This window comes from Propithecus coquereli, unplaced genomic scaffold, assembly GCF_000956105.1.
Source record: "Propithecus coquereli isolate 6110/MARCELLA unplaced genomic scaffold, Pcoq_1.0 Scaffold2343, whole genome shotgun sequence".
NCBI classification, from domain to species: domain Eukaryota; kingdom Metazoa; phylum Chordata; class Mammalia; order Primates; family Indriidae; genus Propithecus; species Propithecus coquereli.
The window spans coordinates 164,905-187,717 of record NW_012147890.1 but is presented as its reverse complement, the minus strand read 5'-3'; the positions used below and the strand labels follow the sequence as shown (position 1 = coordinate 187,717).

Below are 22,813 nucleotides of genomic sequence, written 5' to 3'. Positions count from 1 at the left end.
GAGAAGGCCAAGAACTTGTCCAAGATGAGCAGTGGCAGCAACAGTCGTGTGTGCTACTTACGGCATGCCCGCCCCTGTGCTGGGGCCTGGAATGCTCCATCCCACGGGGGCCTCCTCATGGCTATGCTCTGTCACTGCCTGTGCACTGCCCCCCGCTGCCGAATGCCCTGGAGGACACAGCCCAACACCCATTCCCCACACCATGGCAAAGCCCTCACGTGGTGTGGTAAGGACAGCTCTGTGAACTTGATCCTGACAGCCCCAGCAAGTAGGTACTGTGATCCCCATTGTACAGACAGGAAAACTGAGGCCCTGAGAACAGAACTGACCTTGTCCAAGGTCATGCAGAGCCCTCTTTTTTGCTGAAACCCCCCTCTGTATTCCATGGGAGAGCAATCTGAGACCAGAGCAATGCGGGGTTGGCACGCAGGCTCCCTTGAGAGCGCATCCTGGCTGGCTGATTCTGTGTCGTGGGAGCTGTTCTGTACACTGAAGGGTGTTGCGCAGAATCCCGGGCCTCTGCCTGCTAGATGAGGCTCAGGTGTGACATCAAAACTGCCTCCAGACATTGCCAGACATCCCCTAGGAGCAGTCTCCCCTGGTTGAGGACCACTGGCGGAGAGCTAGGCCTTGAGGAATTCCACACTGTACAGGGTGTTCTCGGTGTGGGGAAAGGGACGAGGGAAACCAGAGTACATCCTGGAGGTGGGTTTGGGACACCGAGACCCCCAGCCTGGCTGAGGAGCGGATGCCCCCGGGAGGACACTGCAAACCTGTGGGAGGCGTGCTGGGAAGTGTCCACCTGGAGCCAAGTTGGCCTGGGTTCAAATCCACTGAGTGGCCACATTCCTTAAGTTCCCTGTGCCTCAGGCTCCCTGTCTGTAAAATGGGGACAGCACAGAGCAGCTCTGTAGGAATGTTACGAGGCTTACAAAGGAGATAACTGGGTGCGTAGGAGGTGGTGGCCGCTGCTGGTAGGCCCCCGGCTGTCCCCTTCACAGCCCTGGTTGGCGAGGCAGGCGCACCCACTTGCGTCTCTCCTCCCCGGCAGCGGCTGGAGTGGCAGCGGGAAGGTGGCCTTTCTGTGCTCCTGCTGTGCTGCAGCTCATCTGTCCTGGTGGCGGGTTCAGGGGCTGCCCTGGAGTCTGCCCTGCCCAGCCGGGTGCCCCTCGCTGCCGACATGCCCGTGTGTCTGTGCAGTGGGTCAGGCGAATGCCCACACAGAGACCCCCTTTGTCTCTTCCCTCCTGCCCGGGCAGCATCTCTGAGGAAATAAGTGGAAATAAGTGATCTCAACTGACCCATCTGGGTGGACATCAGAGAATAAATCTCCCACCTAGAAATTCGGATCTGCAGTCTGCCGAGGCAAGACACCTCTCAGGAGAATCAGATTCCTCCCAACTGCATGAGTTCAGTGACCAAAGCCATTCCCGAGGTGCCCATTGTTGAGACGAGCCCTCAGACAAAGGGGGACAGAAAGTGTCTATTTTCTAGCCCGCTGCCTGCAGGCCATTCCCCGTGCGATATCTCCATCATTTTAAGTGAGGATGAAACCTGGAGCCGTATCCCCATCTTATGGGCTGCAGGGGAGCCCACGCGTCTGGCTCCAGCCTGCCTGGTCTTTCTCCTGTTGCAGGCTGACTTGCCCATTGGCATTCTCTACTCTGCCCAAAGATGACCGAGAAATTGTGCTAATTGTTTCCTCCAGCCAAGATCCAAGTTTTCAAACCGTGCACCATCATCAGCCGCCAAGCTGGTTAAATGCAGATTCCCAGGCCCCAACCCCAGCGAGTGTGAGTTAATAGATCTTGGATGGAGTCCAGGAATTCACATTTTAACTGTCACCCCCAAGGCTCTTGACAATAGTGATCTATGGGCCATACTTTGAGAAATAGAGTCGTTTACTGATTACATTGAAATTGTGTGTGTTCGTGTTCTATAGGAATAATGAGATTTCTCACAATTTTAAATATTTTTCTGCATGGTTTTCTGCATTGTTTCTATGCTTTTCTGTATTTTAACTTTTTATAATGAGCATACAATTTTCTATAAGCATCTAAAGCCATCAAGCCTTTCTCCTGGGCAGGGAAGACATTAGGAAGTAGGTTTAGGGAAATACGGACATAGAGACAAAAGGCCACAAGTGTAAATGAGTCTCTTTTAACTCCCAGTGCCAGCGTCCCCTCTCTCTGTGGCTCCCAACTCCTGAGCTGGCCACTGGCAGGCTGGAGAATGGAGGAATGTCCCACCTCCCATTTCCTAGTGGCCTGTTCTTGGCAAAGCCAGAGCTGAAGGCACACCTGGGAGTTCGGGCTGGTGGAGCCCAGCCGGTGCCAAGCGTCCCTCCTCTCTGTCTCGGCCCCCGGAGCCCAGCCTGGCCGGCTCCTCCGCGTCCGCCCCGCCCCCACACTGGCACCCTGGCCAGCCAGGCAGAGGGGGGATGGCGATTTTACAGCACTGTTATTACTCTATTGTTGCCCAGTAAACCCACACCGGGCCCCACAAACACTCTGTGAGAAGGCCAGACCCTTCCAGAGAAATGGTTTCCTACACCTTTACAACGTGATAGGAAAAAAGGGGCCGTTGGATTTATGGAAACTATATAAAGTTTATGGAGTCTTGGCAGGCCAGAAGTAGGAACGGTCTGCAGGACGGGGGTGGGTGTTTCAAGACGGAGAAGGCCATGAAAGAGTGGACGACCTCTGTGTCGAGACGCCAGACAAAATACCCAAGCCCAAGGCGACGTTGCGTGACTGTGGGGGCCGGGGAAACTGGCCTTGAGGGGGCGGCTATAGGGGATGCTTTTTGGGGTGATCTCATTTCGTCTCTGTAGCATTCTGCGAGGGAGGCGTGGCTAGCCTCATTCTGTAGAGAAGAGACCGAGGCAGAAGTATTTTGACAGCTGTGAGCCTGCCCAAGGTCGCAGAGCTAGTGGCGTGTGGGACCGAAGCAGATATTCTGGGGCAGGCTCGAGTTCTCGCAGTGTCTCTGTCGTGTATTGAGCAATGTGTCCCAGTTTTAGGTCCAGAAAATATGGTCTCCGTAGCCTACTTCAGTTTGGGACTTGTCTGCTATTTGTGGTTTAGTCTTAGGGTCCTCTGGGGTCCCTCACTCATCACCTTGTCCCTCCCGCGGATGTGCTCAGGTTCGACCAGTGGCCATGGCTGCAGTGGGAGTTAAGCCATCAAGAGGCGGGCTCTGAATCAGGGCAGGGTTAGAGCACACAGTCTTTGCCTTCGCGTGCCCTTGCCTGTCCCACTTCTGCTGTGGGGCCCTGGAGGAGCACCCATGGGCCTGACGTCACCTCCTCCCATTCCCATCAACTCTTGGCATTTCTAATCCATTTCTTCTTGCATAAGTGCCTTGTGACATCCACGTTTTCACCCTCTTACTTGGCTGTGAATTCTTGGCATGCAGATTCCGTGAATACTTAATTCTTCATCTCTGATTTTGCCCATAGAGACTGTCATAGTTCCTAGCATATAGGAATCACTTCATAAAATATCGGCTGGGAGATGGATGGATGGACGGATGGATGGACTGATGGACAGGTGGGTGGATGGATGGAAAAATGGACAGATGGACAGATGGACAGGTGTGTGGCTGGATGGGCAGGTGGATGGATGGATGGATGGATGGGTGAGTGAGTGGATAGACGCGTAGACCAACAAACACCCACCTCCTCATTTGCACCCTCGAGTGCAGTTAAACTAGCGGCCTAACCCAGGTTCCCTTAGGCTTCTACTAAATGCACTTCTGTTTCAGGGCGTATACTTTGCTCTCTCTGAAGCCATATGGAGAAACCAGCCTGAGTGTTTGAATGTGTGTGTAAATACTTTACAGTCCCCATAAACTCGTTTAAAGACAGGTGGGGGTGAAAGTATAAACTGGGACAGCCTTGTGGGAGAGCAATTTGGAAGTAGCTATTAAAATTTTAAATGTGCCTACCACTAAGACCCAGCAGTTCCACTTTTAGTTGTCAAGTGTAAAAAATACATTCATACATTTGTGTACAAAGAACCATGCACCGGGATGCTTGTATAAGGATGCTGGTCGCTGCATTGCCTCTCAAAATGAACAACTGGACGTAGCCTTAGTGTCCATGAGCAGGGGACGGTCACTAAACCGGAGAACACCCAGCCTGTGGAAAACACTACTGCCGTCAGAGAGAATGAGGTAGATCTGGGTGTTCAGAGGTGGAAAGATCTCAAGTGGGGCTCGGAACAGGATGTTCTCCAAGCTTCTGGAAGTCTCTGAGAGTCTGGGACTCACCAGACTCGGCAAATGCCTCCTCTCCCTACCTCATTTCTATCAACTTCCTTTCCTTTGTCTCTCCCCTCCCTACCCAGGGAACACAGTTTACTGGAATTAAATCTTTAATTCTTATGCCTACTTGCCAGTGACCTTCCCTTACAGAAAAGGAGGAAAATGAGAGAAAAAAGCGGTTATGGGCATAATTACTGTCTGCTGCCTCTTCAATTAAAAAGATTGAAAGGCACAATATTAAAATGTGATTTATGGGTGCCACTATCTACCTAATAATGAGGCTGAGAGGAAGAAAGTAGCGTAGTCATTAACAGAAAACCATAGCCTTTTTTCTCCCCCAGGAGATGAATTGGCTCTCATTTTCTTATTGCTAAAGAAATATGAAATGGTTTTAGGCATATGTGATATGTTCTTTCAATATGCTGAAATCCAGAACTTAGTAATTTAGGAGTCGTCTGGCTCAGACATTTCAGGGAAGCTTCCTGAGAGGCATAGCAGCCTGAAGGCTGGGGAGACTGCCGCATCCTCCGTGCCCCCGGGCCAGACACGGCCCCGGCACCCACCTTGGAAGCACCCTCGGGATCCTCGAGGACCCTAAGACAGCTAAGGCCACAGAGCTCAGGAAGGAGTGGAAAAAGCAGAGTCCCAACTTGGCTGCTTGTTAACCGCCCCTCGGTGTCTCCATTTATAAGATAGAAACAGTCGCCTCCCCAATTGCGTGAGCCTGGGCAAGCTGCGGCATCTCCATGACCTCCGGTTCTAAGCCTGAAGGTTATAATAGTACGTGGCTGAGCGGGTTTTGTAGGGATTAAACTAGTCAATGCGTGTAAAGGGCCTAGGTCTGTGCCTACCACATGCCAGTGCTCACTCGGTTTTTTAAAAAATCACTATAATTATTGTTGCAGACACCTTTGCCATGATTGGAGGAGCTGGAATTCAAACCCGGGCCCTCCATTTCCAGGGTGCCGGCTGATGTGGGGCAGACAGGCCTGGGGCGGGGGGTTGAGGGGGACTCCCCGCTCTGCCTCTCTCCGGCCGATGGCCTGAGCAAGTCGCTGTAGCTCTCTGAGCCCCGTTTTGTTCATCTCTCAAATAATAGTTTCTGCGTTGCAGGGGAGGTTCGTAAGGTTTAAAGATGAGTGAGAACAAAGTATCCGGGATGCCATTCGTGCTTGGTGGATGGCAGTAACCCTTGATGATGAAAGATGTTCGCCAAGAGGCCTATATGGGTGGGTAGTGCTCTGCCCTGGGAGAAGGGATCCATTCCCAGTTTATGTCCTTCCAGCTCAGCGCAGCTCAGCGCAGCTCAGCGGCAGGTGCCTGCAGAGCTGTCTTCCTGGAGGGCAGAAAGTCCTCCCGGGCTCTGAAAATAATACCTACAAAGGAAGAAAATTAAAAAAAAAAAAAAAAAAGCAACCATTGTGCCAGGGGTTGTGTCGGGTCTGAGATGCGGCATCCTGGGTGTCCTTACAGCAGCCCGAGGATCCTCGGTGTGCAGATCAGACAGGGTGGGGGACTGGCCCAGGCACCAACGCCAGGAGACGACGGCTCTCAGAGCCCGCCCAGGGCTGTCCAGTTCTTTCCAGCACACGCTGGCACGTTCCGGAGCCCCCCTCCCCATTCGTAGTCACTGACCCCACCCTGTCTCTTCTCTAGCCCAGCTCCTCAGACCCCCTCACCCGACTAGGCGGCTATGCAACACTGTCACTGCCTTGGGGGTTAATTTGCACTTTCTCCCCAGTGCTGCTTACCCTGGAGAGCCAAACGTCTAAGTGTTCCTGGTAGGTTGTGCAGAACAGCGTGCGTCTGTGTTCTGTGTGTCTGAATCGGTGGGTTTACGCAGACGCTCAGGAGTTGGGCTGGGAGCATGGGCTCTGGGTCTACATAAGGCCTTGTCAGCCCCTCTTCTGGGAGGGGAACGGCTCTGTTCCTACGTCCACCTAGAATCCACCCACGTAGAGCCTCCCCCAGGAAGGGGAGGGGGGGTTTTGCACGTGTTTCTTTCCTCCCCGCTAACGGCAGTCCTTTGTTTTCAGTTGAGAGGGAAAATGTGCAGAAGAGGACCTTTACTCGGTGGATAAATCTACACCTAGGAAAGGTGAGTGGGCACTTGGGTGTTCGTCAGGTGATAGATTCATCCATAGCCCAGCTTGCGGTTCCGTAGAGTGCTGAGGGACACTGGGGTTCTGTTCTTTGGATGTCGCTCATTCATGTCAACATTCATGAGGGCCACTCGCTGCCAGGTACCAAGCTTGGTGTTGGGCACAAAGAGGTGAGGAAGACACCGTTCTGCCTTCCAGGGATTATCAATCTAGCTGGGAGAAGGAAGGCGGTTCTGTCTTTAAGCAGGAATCCGTGAGCAAATGTTGGAAGACATTCACTGTTGAATAGCCTGACACTTCCATAGGCAGGAGGTGGTGGTCCTCAAACACGCATAGGTAAGTTGACTTCCAGTATGCGGCTCTGTTAAGGGCCATGCGTAGGTCTTTGGATTGATTTATGCAGAAACTCTGGATGTCTTTTAACAAAGCCACACTCCCTTGTTAATCGTACAGCGTTGCTGCCGATGAGGCACATTACCTACCCCTTTGACACACTTCGCTGTGCATCAGGCGTCCTGCTAGTGCCACGCACACACCGGTCTCCTCTGATCCCTATGGCAACCCGTTACCTGCCTCCTGTCAGAAGGAGGACACAGAGGCATGGAGATGTTACCCGGCTTTCCTGAACTTTCTGTGGCTTCTCCTGTGTGTTTAACGTAGTAGCCCTTCTCTTCCCGTTTCTTTTTCTCTTGCATTCTTTGGCCAGGCTGTTTCGGGTTGCGTTTTGTCTGCGAGCTTCTCAAGCACGCACCGTCCCTCAACAGCAGCTGCAACAGCTCCCCGTAGCCCCGTGAAAGAGACAAAAGGAAGAGCTGCAGAGGAGAGGCCGCGATATGGGAGGACAGACAGCTCTGGGGGAGAGGAGGGAACAGAATCCCAACCCTCCTTACACACTAGGTCGGACCCCAAGACCATGAACATCCTAAATCGCCCACGTCCGGGAGAGGAGAGATGATTTTTCTCTTTCTCAGAAAGTTGATTTATTTGACTCACTTCTCCTCTTTCTCCCTAAGTACCAATGTCTGGTTCTCTAACCATACTGAGCAAATAGTCTCGTTTCCTTTTTAAGCTGGTAGCACCCCACCTTTATGGGTTAGGTATGTCTATTTTCTTCTCTCCTCTTCTCTTAAAAGGTACAAAAGTTACTATTGACTGCCCTTATAGTTAACAAGAAAGAAAGGTTTTTGGAGGAAATCATTGAAATGATTAGAAAGCAGAGAAAATAAATACGACTTTTAGGAAGTGGCGCTCATGACCACGATCCTAATTCACATAGTTTACCTGCAGGCCTAGACCGTTTCCCTGCTCCCTGCCTACAGCTCGGGCCGCACGGTGCCGCCACCCAGCCCAGGAGCATCCTGAATTCTATGGGTGAAAGACTATGTATCGTGGATGAAGTGTTATAAATCATTTGCCAGTTGTTTTGACTGTTGGTACATTTTTGGTAATGCTCATAAAGCGAAATGTTATTTTTGAGAAAAAAAAAAAAAAAAAAAAGGAAAACCGGTCCCCAAACCTGAGATCACTGAACTCTTAAATTAATGCCTGATGTGTGTCAGGGTAGCTGGAAATTCCTGCTGGGGGACAGAGTATAGCCATGGAGTATTTTTCTCTCTTTTTTTTTTAATTAAAAAAAAAGTACAGAAGCGTACAGAGGTTCAGGTAACAAATACCCACGTACTCACTCACCCCCCGAAATGAGCCTCTGTTAGCTTTTATCATATCCAGGATTTTCTCCCTGGCCGATCTCCTGCCCCTTTCCCCGGGCAGGTGGGTAGCGCCCACTCTGAAGATAAATCAGATAGCACCTGAAACCGATGCCTAATAAACAGGGCAAAATTAACAGCCATGTTTCCAACCTTGAGACTTTCAAGAACAACCTTTCATGTAAAGGAAACCCAGGAACTCCTTGGTGAATTGGGCTTAACTGCAATTTGAAGGCTGTCAGAAATATTTACTGAGTCTCTGGCTTCTGGAAAAATTCCTTAATTTACCGAAGGAGTTAGATCATGAAGAAAGCCCTGGGGGTGCTGTTTATTCGGCCATACCAATCTCATGAAGCCCACGGAGTGTTTGGGGCCCGAGGAGTGTTTTTGCTGGCGCGGGTTCAATTTCTCCTCCTGCCATCTCTCGGGATGGACCCCGGCCAAGGCCCCGTTTGCCGCTGCGGCCGAGGCCCTTACAGGAACTGTCAGTGGAAATTATTCTTCAGGTTTAACTCAGAAGTGAGGCTTGGCCACGATTGGGACTGGTAACTGGAAATTTTGTTAGTCCATTTATCAGGGGGTATTTTGTTCGGGTCTCGCGTTTTCTGCCTCGCATTAACAGGAATAACATTTCCGCAAGAGCCTCGGTAACCCGATGCCGTCATGCTCAGCGTGGAATGTTCCCGAGGAGCTGCGGCAGTTTGCAAAGAAAATAATTTGCCTCTTGCTTCAAAGTCACTGTTGCCCTTGAAGTGAAGCCCTTTTCTGTGCACCTGTGGGTGGAATCGCCCTGTATTTTGACTAACGGGGGAGAAGGGGACTCATATAAAGGGCAAGGAAATGCCACCTTCCCTAATAAAAAATAAAACACAGACCCTCCAAGGCTGCCACGGGAAAGAGGCTTTCCCGAAGGAAAAGGCTGGCTGGGCCACAGTTCCATTGTGTTTCCGAGGTTTTCCTGGCTGGTTGCAGCCGCCACTACCACACCGGCCCCAGGGGCGCCTCGCCCCATTAGTCCTGTCTCCTATGTGAATGCCAGCCTTCCCTCGTACCCAGGAGGGAGCACCCAGACTAACTGCTCTAACCTTGCCGCCGCCCCCAGTGCCAGAAGGTAGACGGGGAATTCTTGCTGGCATGGGAGCTGGTTAAGAATGCAGGTTTCTGGACCCTGCTCCCTGGGATTCTTGTGCAGTAAGTTTGTCCTAACCGTGCTGCGTTCAGAGGAGTTACCATAAAGCCTGTTCAGTCTGCAGAAACCTTTCTTCGGGCAAAGCATTACCTGGAACCCTAAATATACTCATCCCTCCACGTCTGTGGCTTTTGCATCCGTGGATTCAACCAACTGCGGATTGAAAATAATGAGAAAAAAAAAATTGTGCCTGTGCTGAACATGTGCAGATTTTTTCATGTCCCGACTCCCTAAACAATACATTGTAACAACTATTTAAGTTGAGTTAGGTGTTATAAGTAATCTGGAGATGACTGGAAGCATATGGAAGGATGTACCTAGGTTATATATTAATACAAATATGCCACTTTATATCAAGGCCTGAGCATCCACAGATTTTGATATCCAAGGGATGACTGTACGGGCAAGTAAGAGCTGAGCCTCTGATTAAAGGGGGTGCAGTGGGATTAGCCTCCTCAACCCTGCTGTCCCCTCATAGGGTGCCCTGAAGCCTAGGGTTCCGGGAAACATAGTTTGCAAATCCCTGCACTGGCGCATCTCACCCACCAGCCACTCCCCAGACTCCAGGCCACGTCTAGCCAAGCTCTTAGTGGATGCCACATGGAACCACGCAAGTGTTAGCTCACCTGGACAGCAGACCCCTCCAAGTCTAGGTGCAAAGAGAGAAGCTCAGGTGGCTTCTGGCTCTTTCCAACTCAGGTGTCCCTCCACACTCCAGATCCTGTTTGGAGACTTGCCTTTTCCTCCTGGGAGAGGGGCTGGGTGACATGGGGCTGTTTGCTGACCCAGGGAACTTAGGAAGCAGTGCAAGCAGGATGATTCAAGAGTGTTCACTACAGAGGGGCAGCCAGCTGGCTGAGGACATCTCCCTTCCTCTTATAGCCATGAGGTGTATCCCACCCCCACCCCCAATGAAATGCTTTACTAAAGAGGACGTCCCAAGATTCTGCAGGAAGGCAGCCGCCTAACAGTCAGCCGGTGGAACTGACCCAGGAAGGCAGGTGCTGTCTCAGGCACTTTACCTGCGGGATCTCATTTCATTCTAGCCCAGCCCTCTCCTGCCTAACCTGACCTTGCCGACAAGGACATTCAGGCCCACGGAGGTTAAGGAACAGGGCCAAGGCCAAGTTCCTGTTGAGGGTGGAGCTTGGATTTGAACTCAGGTGTGTCTAACCTCCTTGCTTTTTATTGTATCCTGTGAAAGGTACGTACTGATGTAATGTTGGTTTCTCTCAGGAAGCTTGAATTTTGTGGAGGAATGGGGGGTGGCATGCAGCTTTTTGGGGGTACAATCTTAATTAGTTTGATTTGTTATAATGAACTTGTATTACTTTTGTACCTAAGCATATAAATTCATGTAAACATACACAGGTACATATAAATAGACCTCTCAGCCTTTCAGTTCCTAATAATACTACAAACGTGGGGGTGAAGAAGGATCCCCTTTCACCCAACCACCCAGCCATTCAGCAGTTCAGCTGTGTGTCCATCCACCCCCAACCTCCCTGCCAAGTCACACACACCAGCCACCTTCCTGGCTTCGTCTGCTGAGGGTCCCACGGCCTCCAGACTTGGACTGTTAATGAAGGAGGGTGCACGTGTGGAGACTGGAGCAGTGTTGGGGTGAGGGAACCCTGCCGACATCCGGACTGAAGCCTGGAGAGTAACTGACCCAGGGTCATGACATCACGGGACGGATCTGCGTGCACTCGTGTTCAGCCAGTGTGGCCTGATGCAGGAAACAGGACACCAGCCAACTCGACCAAATGCTGGACCATTACCTGGCCTCTTTGAGCCTCAGTTTCCCCAAATATGAAGTGAAGGGCTTGCACTAGGTAATTTCATGCAAGACCTAATAGGATTATTTTGTTCTATAGAAGGCGATAGTCAAGACATGCCATTTCTTTCTACCCTTAAGCAGAAATATGGATGTGATCTAATCTTGGCATCTAAGACCTTAGGTTAGAAGTGTCCCCAAGGGTCACTTATTCCATGAGCCCCCTGCTGCTAAATCTTCTCCACAGCTGTCCTGCCAAGTGGCCGTGCACTGCCGCCTGGGTATCACTTCCAGGGGGATGAGCCTGCTACCTCCTGCAATGGGCTTTTCCACCTGTAGACAGAGCTGGATGTTTGGAAGTTTTCTCCTGTGCTGAAACCTGCATCTCTGAAATGGTTTTGTGGATTATACCAATCACTAATCAGCTACTTTCTTCCCTTCTTTTCCGTAGTGCAACCCACCTCTAGAAGTTAGAGATTTATTTGTTGATATACAAGATGGCAAAATCCTAATGGCTTTGTTAGAAGTCCTGTCTGGGCGAAATCTGGTACGTATGTCACAGAAGGGTCAGAAAGAAGTAAAATGCAAAGGAAAACAACTGCTGAAGGTTTCTTTTCAATACAGATATATGTATGTACACACACCTGGGCACACATAAATGTTATAACGAGAAACTTTGAAGGGTAGCATTCCTTTACCAGTGACTAAGAGTCATATAATCTTGTGTAACTATGTGGTATTATTTTTTTAAAAGCAAATATATTCTAGTAAATAAATAAATGCCAAGTATTTTCTGTGAGTCATTAAGGCTTAAGCTTAGAACTAGACAATTAAAATGTAGGCAGCCAGCCATTATATTAACTAGAATGATGACCAAGAATTGGAAAAATTAAAGAGGAAGGCCTCTTATCAACCAAATTCTGTTATACACCCTAAGGCTAAAAACGAGGCTTCTAGAATATTCTTTTAACACATTAACTGCCCTGTGAGTTGTATTTAACTCACATAGTTTTTGAGCCTGGGGACTCGTGAAGCATATGTAACTTACATCTCTTCACCTTGGGAGCCCGTGAACTATATTGAATCATTTTTCAAGTTGTGTATAACTCACGCACGGAAAACAATAAAAAATAACAAATTTTTCATTAAATTAGAAAGGATCGTTTTGTTTTTGAAGTTTTTATTCTATTTTCATAATAAAGCACAGTGGCCCCAAGGAAAAAATTTTTTTCCATTGTGCAGTCAATGTGTTCAGTGTGACTGAAGTTGAATTAAATCAGCTGATCTAGACATTCATGCTGCTCTCTGTGTTGCATGTCTGCTGTGTGCAGATTGGTCCTTTTTCTCTTTGACATAGTGCAGGGTCTCTCGACCTTGGCACTGGTGACATTTTGGGTCAGATAGTTCTTCCCTGTGGGGAGCTGTCCTGTGCATTGCAGGATGTTTAGTACCTAACCAATAAATGCTAGTAGCACGCCCAGGTCTGATGCTCCCAGACATTGCCAAATGTTCCCTGCAGCGACAGACTGATCCAGTTCACAGTGCCCTAGTGTCAAGGTTGAGAAGTCCTCTTCTAGAGTCAAGCATTTGATTTGGCCTCGGTGACCCATCATCGTGCCTAACACAAAGGTGCAGTGATGGGGGTCATGGCTCTACCAAATCATAACTCAGCCGCACGGAGGTCTCCGGATTCTGTTTTTAACTGTAGGTCCAAAGTCAAGAGCCCCTGCTTCTGCTCTCAGATGTAATGTGGCTGGACTCTTATGAGACCTCTTAACCCTTCCCGCCTTTGCTTTCCTGACAGCAAGATGGGAGAGGCCTGTTAGCCGAACTCAGAGGGGCTGTGCAGAGTTGTGTGATGAATTCTAATAAAAGACGGACTCATTGCAGCAAGAGTAGTATTCGGTTTCTTAGCAAGTCTTGCAATGAGCCAGCAAAAGGCTTCCTGAAAAAGTGTATTCTGGTCCCTTGTCCCGTGCTCCCGGCAATACAGGCCCCCCAATTTGTTGCCAGCATACCAGTCACCAGCTGCCATGTCCTTGGGGGGCCTCTGTTGGGTGTCTTTTATTCTGGAGCCAGGTAGAGAACAGGCCTCCATGTTCCCACTAGCTGGGCCTGGCAGTTTACACCTGGCGGAACCGACCCACTGGTTTGCCTTGTAACGTAACCCCCACCCCACCCGGGAGCACCGACGAGCTTCCACTGGGGGTAAGTTTGCTCTGGTGGCTCTCCTGGTATGCAGAGCTCACGTTGTCAGAGAGTTTTAGCTTCTGCAGACCTACCCTGCTACGTCTCTCTCTCTCTTTCTCTCTCTCTCGTGACCTGGGATAACTGTCTTCAAAACTCTTGGCCAGAAGACAGAAACATCTGCTGCCACTGGGGAGGGACTTTGCCAGATGATTTAGCATCTGAGCGGTGATGCAGACATCCAGGGCTCGCTGCCCTAGCAAGGCATCGGTCAGTGAGGAGAGCATGTCACTGAAGTCTCTGGAGAAGGGAGGAGTCTAACAAGCCAGAAGCTGGGTCGGAGAGAGAAATTTGACAAATTTGTCCCTTGTTAACCTACTTGGCTCCCCACGCTCACCGACCCCAGCGAGTTAAGTCCCAAGTTCTGTCAGTAAGGCCGACTTCGAGGGCCCTCTGATGTCCCGACCGTAGGTCCTGAGACGCACCTGCAAGAGTTTGGATGCGGTCCAGGTGGGCTTTAGCCCTGAGCCCCTAACTTTTTCTTCACATTAACGTGGGAAAGGTAAAGAGAAAGGACAGCACGCCCGCCGGCACCACTGGGCATTCCTAAGGCCCGCGCTGGTTTGACTTGCTGCTCTGTTCTGTTCTATTTCACAGCTGCACGAATACAAATCCTCGTCGCATCGTATTTTTCGGTTGAACAACATAGCGAAAGCACTTAAGTTTTTGGAAGATAGCAACGTAAGTGTTTGAAGCACGTCTTGTTAACACAAACTTGTTGTGTCAGGAAAAGGACATAATTTGAAGTTAAGGGCTGGTGGTTGAGAGAAGCGTGAAAGGGCCTCTGCTAAAATAGTCAAACTAAGCTGAAGTCTAACAGAAATCACTTAAATAAGCCATCGGTTGGGAATATGGTCCCCGACTCCCTGCCCACCTCCTTGAATCCATCAGGATTAAAACTCTGGCGGACGTTCAGCCACGGAAAGGGCCGAGCGGCTGACTGGCTCTCAGATCTTTAGAATTTAGTGGGCATTTTTTTGTTCATTCCCTTGACTAAGAGGATGGTGAGCACGTCAGAGTGTAAAACTTTCTCTAGAGCTTAGAATATGGGAGGAGCTAAGGGGAAAGAGGGCTAAATGAACCAGGGGAAAAAAATGACAAAATTCCCCCTTCCTTGATACAACTTTGTAGACCTAAGTGAGCTTTGTATGTGTCTGGAACTCTGCTTCACCCCCTTCATGAATGGGAAGCGGTGGCCCAAGAGGGATGACGTTCCAAAGCTCCCCTTTTGTTAGGTTTCAGCAATTAATCTAAGTTTAAAAAAACCCTCAGCCTGCCTGACAGGTAGGCACGTACAGCAAAACTTTATCGTAAAGCGTGATTCTTCCAGGGTTCTTCATGGTAACAGAAACTGGCCTTGGCTGATTTAAGCAGAAGAGCAATTTGTTGAAAAGACACTGAGTAGCTCACAGGGTGACTTGAAAGACTGGGGAACCGGGGACAGAACGCAGGGATGCTCAGCACCAGGACCACCACAGAGACGGCGTGAGCACAGCCCCACTGCCCTGCCCCCACTGCCTCTGCAGCCCCTCCACTGCCTGGGGAAGGAAAGCTCTCTATTTCGTCGTCATCTCAGTGTCACATATCCAGATCCGAAGGCCTGGACAGGACCGTGTGGCTGACAAGCCTGGGTCCCAGACATGGGGGGAGACTCAGATAGTGGTGGCCAAGAATCGCATCATGGTTCAGAGCAGCACTATTCACAGTAGCCACAAGGCAGAAACAACCCACGTGGCCATCCACGGACAATTGGATCATCAAATGTGGTCTCTCCATGCAATGGAATGTTATTCAGCCTTAAAAGGAATGAAGCACTGATACATGCTACAACGTGGATGAAGCCTGACAACATGCTAAGTGAAAGAAGGCAGACGCAAAGGACCCCTAATCATCTGACTCCATTCATATGCAGTGTCCAGGACAGGGAGGTCTCTAGAGACAGACAGTAGATGGGTGGTTGTTTAGGGCTGGGGGAGATGAGGAATGAGGGGTGACAGCTTACAGGTACGGGTACGGGGTTTCTTTTAGAGGGGCTGAAGATGTTCTAAAATTGACCAAAGTGATGCTTGCGCATATCTGTGAGTGCACTGAAAACCGCAGAACTGTACACTTCCAGTGAGCAAATAGGCTGGGATGCGAGTTATATCTCAAAAAAGCTGTTCGAAGGAAAACCCGTCCCCTGTCCATGAAAAGGCTCCCTGTGTGCAGAGTCGGTTAAACCAACAGCCCTGCCCCAACACGACCGTCCCGGAGCGCAGCTGCCTCTGCTCCCAATCCTGCCTTCCCCGCTCACTTCCGGGAACTGAGGCCATGTCAATTCTCTGGCCTCAGTTTCCCCATTGGTAAAATAGAGGAGATAAAAACAAAACCTACCTCGGAGAGTTGTTGAGGACTGAATGGCCTGTCCGGGTAGAGGTTGGCCACACTCTGGCACGGAGTGGTTTCTCGAGCTCTTGCTACGTTACCCACCCGATTGACTGCAAGTGTGCCTGAAGTCCACCTGCTCCCAGGAGACTATCACGTGTGGCTCTTAGCAGTGTCTGCCCCGAATTGCAAAGGGGCATGGCTTCTGTGATAATGTGGGGCCTTTAGACAGCTGCCTCGGATGCGTCAGCTCTTCCTTCCACCTTGCAGACCTCTGAATACTCTCTTCCTCCTCGTGCCCATGCTGGGGAGTCGGATAGAATGTAGGCAACACTCTGCTACTGCACTAGTCAGAATTACCCAGGTAGGTCGTAGGTTTACTTCCAGCAGTCATTTGGGTCACATTTACCAAGTGTCTTCTGTGGGCCTGGGGCTGTGCTCAGCGTTGGGGACAAAGAGGTGCATTAGAAACACCTTCAACGTGCTTAGGGTCAGGGGTAAGAGACCTCACAGGAACAACGTGCTGCATGTCACACCAGGGACAGGAAGAGGAGGGATGATCCTACAGAGGAAGAGACGGACATCTGAGCCGGGGGAGGGGACCAGCCTGGACACAGGTGTGCTGACACGGAAGTGTACTGTGGAGGCTTGGCCTGCCCTTCTGTAACGCACCGTGACTATCTCCTGAACTGTCTGCAATAGCTGCCTCATAGTGTTAATACAACGGAACATTAGAGGCACCTCCCCTTCCCTTTATTTATTTTTTTAAACATCCAGAAATAGTCCAAATGTGTGTGTATTTCATCAGCTTGGTGCCCCCTTTGGCCCCATTCACTAGGCAGGTAGGACAGGTGGATGCCACTGTGGGAAGGTGAGCACAGCAGAGTGAGACAAGCATTTCAGATGCAACCTCTGTCCCGTTCCTGGGATCCCCAAAATACTCCGTGGGCCCTTGCAGGTCCCTTCCCGTCCCACTGTCCCAGCTCCAGGAAGGGACAGGCGGTGCCCAGAGCTGGGTGATCAACGCCGAGCAGCAGCCGGGACTCAAATGCAGTCAGCTGTTGTGGCCGTCGGTGTCCCTCCCTCTCTTCTCCACCCCCGTGTGCCACAGAGCAGAGTGTTTACTCGCCCGTCAGAGGTGGGCCGCCCCACAGAACCGGCTCTGTGACCTCCTGCAAGTCTTTCAACCTCTCTGCGCCTCAGCTTCCTCGTCTATGAAATGGAAGTATTTTGAGCATTAAAGAAATTAACCGTGGAAACCTCTTGGCAGGTGCTCAGTCAGTGCTCCACGGGGGAAGCCGTTATCATCATGGCCATTGTCACTCACTAGGCCCCAAGTTATCACCCTAGATGTGCCAGCCCAGAGAGGGAGAAGAAATTCCCACAAACCAGTTGATCCACCTGTTTTCGGTCTGGCAAAACCAGCTGAGTTAGGAGGAAGAAGAGGAAGACGTTGTCCCTGAAGCTCTTGACTGAAGTCTGTTAACTTATCTGTTCACCCCCAGAAACAAAATAGAGGCTGGGCACCCAAGCAAGGTCTTTGGGAACATCTGCTCCTTGGGGCCTTGGACCACCACCTGCGGTCGCCACCTTCCCTCGGCCAGGCTCTCTGTACCTCGTGGCCAGCAGAGTGCTTTATTCTCCAAGTGGCCTTCCCAGGAGCCACCTGCTCCCTCCCCAACCCTCCCCTTCCCCCTCTCGGGATGGTGCACCTTTATATTTGTGGCACCGCTGCAAGACAGCTCCATCTCTCTCTCACTTTGGAACCTCAGCTCAGAGGGCCACAGATGTCACCTGCCATGTGGGCTTCCTCTAGGTGGGCACACAAGTTGAGATGATCGAGCTGACTAACTGCTTTGATTCCCCTGGCCTGGAATGTGTTCAGTCAACCACAGAAATGGAGGGAGCTGTCAGAGGCAGAGCTTTGGGAGATAAGCAGGCCAAGACTCGCAAGTGATTCATCACGCGGGACGTGTGCTCGTGACGAATGTGGGTGGAATATTGGACCTGAACTTGATCGGCTGTGTTATTCGCAATATTGACAACTTCCTTCCTGGCCTCCAGCCTGCCGGTGATGAGCCTGCGTTGTCTGAATTAGATTCTTGGCATCAGCCGGCAAAACAGACTTCAGCCAGGAAACCCAGAAGTCTCCCTCAATTAGGTGAGCCCAGGCCTGAGCGATTGGTGTTGTCAGAAACCCAAGACAAATTGATGGGATCGGAGACTGGTGTCAAACAGTTTAAAGAGCCACGAGGGGAAGGGAGGGAGGAAAGACGTGAGGGAAAAAGAAAAGTGTTTGCGTGAGATGCTGTCCTCGGTTTTCTTTCCCAAGTCTCCCAGGCGGAATTCTGCAGTGTGGATTTGAAAGTGTATCTTGACTTACTTTATTCCTCCTCTCTTCCCCCTGAAGAATGATTTTTACATTTTTTAAGGATTCCTAAGAAAGAAGAAGAAAATGTGAGATTTTCTTCTATTGTGGCCTGCAAAGGCTTAAATACTTACTCTCTGGCCGTCTCTGGAGGGGTTTGCAGAGCCCCGGTCTATGCACAGTACTTAGATTTTGTTTGCAGAATGAAATGATGACTCAGGGCAGTGATCCCCAAACCGGAGTGTGCATCAGAATGACCTTGGGTGCTTGTTAAAATGCAGATTGCTGGGCCCCACCCCCAGAGGTCCTGGTTCTGTAGGTCTAGGGGAGAATGTGCGATTCTAACCAGCGCCCACGTGATGCTGATGCTGCTGGTCTAGGGGCCAATTTGGCCTTAGGGCTTTTCCAAGAGAGTCATTCTGCAGTCAGAACATAGTTCAGTATATAGGTCATTCCCTAAGGGTTTCTACACGAGGCGCATTTTAACCAATTAGCAGGGCATTTTGTAATGGTGCAGAAACTCTGGGTATTAGCCTTACCCAGCACACCACTTCTAATTAGCAGCAGACGTACCATCCACAGTCTGTGACTGCCGACGTTGGTGCTCTGTGTTTATCCCAAGGACGTGCTAAAGCCAGCTTTGGTGGGGTTAGTGTAGCAGGCAGACTGATTGGGCATTTGCCGTCTCTCCTTGGAAAAGAATGTCTGAAACCTTCTTCGCTGTGTGACCCTGGGCATGTTATTTAACCTCTCTGAAACTTCCTCACCTGAACTACAGGGATAATAGAAGTACCTACATTATGGGGTGGTTGTGAGGGTGAACTGCGTTAATACTTGTAAGGAGTTTGGGATAGTGTGTGCACAGGGTAAGTACTATGTACCTAGTTCATTAAATATACTTTTGCATGCTGAGTGTCCCTCAGCGTGACAGGATAAGCAAGAAAAACAGGCTCTTGGGAATACCAGAAAATACCGTGCGTCAAACTCCCTGGACACCCCCCGTTAAGCTCCTAAATTGCTTCCCTCCAGGTAAAACTGGTTAGCATCGATGCAGCAGAAATAGCGGATGGCAACCCCTCTTTGGTTCTTGGGCTGATATGGAACATAATTCTCTTCTTCCAGGTAAAATAATTTCCTTTCTGTAGCACACAGTAACTGTCTCGAATCTGCTGAACACCGACAGAACAGAGCAGGGCCAGATCAAGGCGGGCAGGGAGACAGTTTCTGGCAGATTCTGTCTTTTCTAGTCACTGAAAAAGCTCCAGAGGAATCTGGTTGCTGAAATGTTTGAGTCCCTGTGATTTTAAAAGTGATGTGAGCTTTGTTTTCTAGAAAATAATATCTATCCTCTTAGGATTTGAAGAGTTAAATATTTACTTTGAAAAATACCTTTGTTCTAAAGTGTCACTTCGGTCCGAAAATTAAACTTGGTGGAGTTACTTTCCTAAAATTACTTGAGTGGTTGTTAGAGACGATTGAAGAGCCTGTACTAGATGCCCTAGGTGGGCTTGACCAATGGGAATCTAATGAAAATAAATAGAGAATAAGATGTAAATTTAAAAAAAGATACCCCAGGAAGAGGAGCACGTGACAGATGAGACCTTATTGTTCCCTCCTTTGCAGCTTCAGCCTGTGTTTGGAAATGCAGATCTTACTGAGGAAGGACTGGGTCTGTGCTTGGAGTAAGAAGGTGGCATTTTAAATTGTGCTCGAGTACAATTTCCCTGACTGGAGGGGTGAACTGATATCTCGTCTTCTAAAACATCTTTCGAAATAGAAAACCCTGGTTCATTATTTGATTGCCCTCCCAAGAGTAAAACGGGCCCACGTGGGGATGATTTGCTCCGGCTTTTGGCCGAACATGTGTACCTTGGGGAGGAACGAGCACAAACAGGATTGGGAGACAACAGATCCTCTTCTGGGTGAGCCTTGAACTTAAACACACAAAGGCTGTCTCCCTGAGCCTCGGTTTCCACATCTGAAATGGGAGCAATAATCATAATATGTGGTGAACATCAGGAGAAGCCTCATGTGAAAGCTCTTTGTCAACTGGACAGTGTTATACACAGGCTTCCATTACTGATGTCTATTATTAAACTCTTTGAAAGATTCTGGAAACATCCTGAAAATGTATTAAAAATCAAGACCTTAAATCCACCTTAGAGCTTCATTCACTTGTTTCATATTAATAAATGTCTATTGAGTTTCTCTGAGGTGCCAGGTGCTGGACATACAAGGCCCTGCCCACTTGACTAAAGGATCACAGATGTGTCAATCCAATATCGTAGAACTCTGTAATGCAGACCGCTATTTAGCTATGAGCTGGGGCAGGGGAGTGAGGAAAACTTCCTGGAGGAAGTGACAGCAGAGCTGGGTTTTGAAGGATGAGTAGGAGCCCATTATACCAGTTCTTCTCAAACTGACTATGCATACATACTGCCTGTGGATGGTATTGAAATGCAGATTCTGATTCTTATAGGTAGGTCTGGGATAGGGCCTGGGGTTCTGCATTTCCCACAAACATCCCCATGATAGGAGTTCAGAGATGGAGGGAAGGGGACAGCCAGGCAACAGGACCAGGCTGAGCAGAGGCCATGTGGCCGGAAAGAGTATGATGCATCCTGAAAGTGACAGGCCATGGGAGGAGAGGGGTAGGCAGAGTCGCGTCAGCAAGACCTTGTGTGCAGTGGCTGGCCAGGGCGGGAGAGACTCCCGGAGATGATGTTCCCTGTGGAGCATAATTGCGTGACTGCCAGCCACAGCCGTCAGAACGGGGCTTCTCCACCTGGAGAGCCTATTCCGTGTTAGCTGATCCCGCCAGCCAGGGTCCACGTGCTGGGAAGGTCACTCGTCTCTGGGGTCTGAAATGCCATTTTTCCTTCCAGATTAAAGAGCTCACGGGCAACCTCAGCAGAAACTCTCCCTCTTCCAGCCTGTCACCTGGCTCAGGAGGCACAGACTCAGACTCGTCATTCCCACCCACACCCACCACGGAGAGGAGTGTGGCGATATCAGTGAAAGACCAGAGGAAGGCCATCAAGACCCTGCTGGCGTGGGTGCAGAGGAAAACGCGGAAGTAAGCCGCGGCCCCTCCACCACCTTGTTTAATAAGCTGTTCTCAGGCAGAGGGAAGAGTGCACCTTTCGGGGGCGGGGAGGCAAAGAAAAGGGGAATTAATATTTATTCAGAAGCCAGTTATGTATGTGCCTGTCACTTCATATAGACCGTCAGAACAGGGAACACTGCATTGTTCAGTTTTTGCACAGTACACAAAAAATGTACTTTGCAGAACTGTTTGCAGAAAGCTGATGAGAAGATTTCAATACAAATCAAAGGGGCTTTTTATGTTAACTCCCCAAATGGGCATGTCTCTTGGATTCTAATGGCATGCACGTATTTATATTAAGCTTCAGGGTATCTTCCAGAGTCTGTACCTACTTTAATAATAATAATAATAATTAAGGCAGTAACGTACTCAAGGTTTGACCTTCCAAAAGCGAGACAGGTGAACTGGAGCAAAGTTCCAGCCCCTGATTGACTCACGCCGGCAGCAGGGGATTTCAGCAGTTTTGTATCAAGCCTTTTACCAACAGTGGGCCGACAGCCCTGGGCGGTGGGCAGGGGGGCCAGGCCAGTGTGGTGGAAACGACACCAACTCGGGCCACCCCGGCTCTGCGGCGTGTAGACCAGTTGAGATCCTGCTGAATCACTTACTTCTCTAAGGCTCATCTGCAAAATGGTAACTTATCATTCACTGCCGTCCAGAATAGTTAGGACGAAATGAAATAAAATCTGCAAAAGCTCCTTGCACAGTGCCAGCCCATAATAAGCGCTTCACAAGTATGGGTTCCCCTCTCCCTGGTATATGGAAATAAAAGGTGGAAGAGGGTTTTGGAGTTTTGATTGAGGGGTTGAGCATGGTGGATTAGACTTGACAAACGCAAACAACCATTAGATGTTTAAAAATAAATCAGCCGAAAGGGAGTCATTGCTGGGGGTTAGGGTTAGGGGGTGTGGGAGTATAAAGGAGAGGAGGTGTCTCGACAGTTCTGTATCTCAACTGTGGTGGTGGTTACATGAATCTATACACCACCACTGTGAACGTGAGTGCGTGTGAAAACTGGTAAGATTCAGATACAGCCTATAGCTCAGTCGATAATTGTCTCGGACAAATGTCAGTGTCCTGGTTTGGATAAGGTATTCTATCAATGTAAAATGTGATCATTGGGGGAAGCTGGGGGAAGGATAGACAGCGACTCTCTGTACTGTGTTTGCAACTTCTTGTGAGTCTTAAACGATTTCTAGATAAAAAGGCGTTTGGGTTTTTTTTGTTTTTTTTTTTAAGAGTTCAGTGACCACAGTTGAGAGATCTGTGGTGTCTCAGGGGATAGATTCTAAAGGAAATTAGTGCCTGGCAGCATTATCTCCTCTTTTGTCCTTCACTTTTAAAATGATTTTTTTTTATATTAGTAATGACAATAGCTGTCACTTAGTGAGTGGCTTTTGTGGGCTACCAGCACTGCACGTTAGGTTAGCCACATGACACGGCCATTCTTGCAGGGCCAACCTACTCTTTCCCCATGACACCCCAGTGAGCTCGCTGTGCGATGATCCTTGTTTTACACCTGAGGAGTCTGAGGCTCAGAGACGGTGTGTGACTTGCCCGTCGCCACAGCACTAGAAGGATAAAGCGGGCCCGCGAGGTGCAAAGTTGAGTCTTTCTGGCTGGGTTTTCATGGCATAGAACATCCTTGTTTGCCATGTTTTCAGTATCACTGATAAAATGAGCGCTGT

General features: G+C 49.7%; 1 protein-coding gene across 1 annotated transcript in view; it reads left to right on the top strand.

The window, feature by feature from the left end:
• The window catches only part of CLMN (calmin (calponin-like, transmembrane)), a gene marked incomplete at its 5' end in the record, with an annotated part of 54,788 nt that overhangs the window by 13,958 nt on the left and 18,017 nt on the right, over positions 1 to 22,813 (top strand). The window contains 5 exons of the mRNA XM_012645506.1: positions 6,303 to 6,364; positions 11,492 to 11,587; positions 13,885 to 13,968; positions 19,049 to 19,141; positions 20,905 to 21,095. Coding sequence (XP_012500960.1) covers positions 6,303 to 6,364; positions 11,492 to 11,587; positions 13,885 to 13,968; positions 19,049 to 19,141; positions 20,905 to 21,095 — 526 coding nt within the window. The remainder of the gene's footprint in view (positions 1 to 6,302; positions 6,365 to 11,491; positions 11,588 to 13,884; positions 13,969 to 19,048; positions 19,142 to 20,904; positions 21,096 to 22,813) is intronic.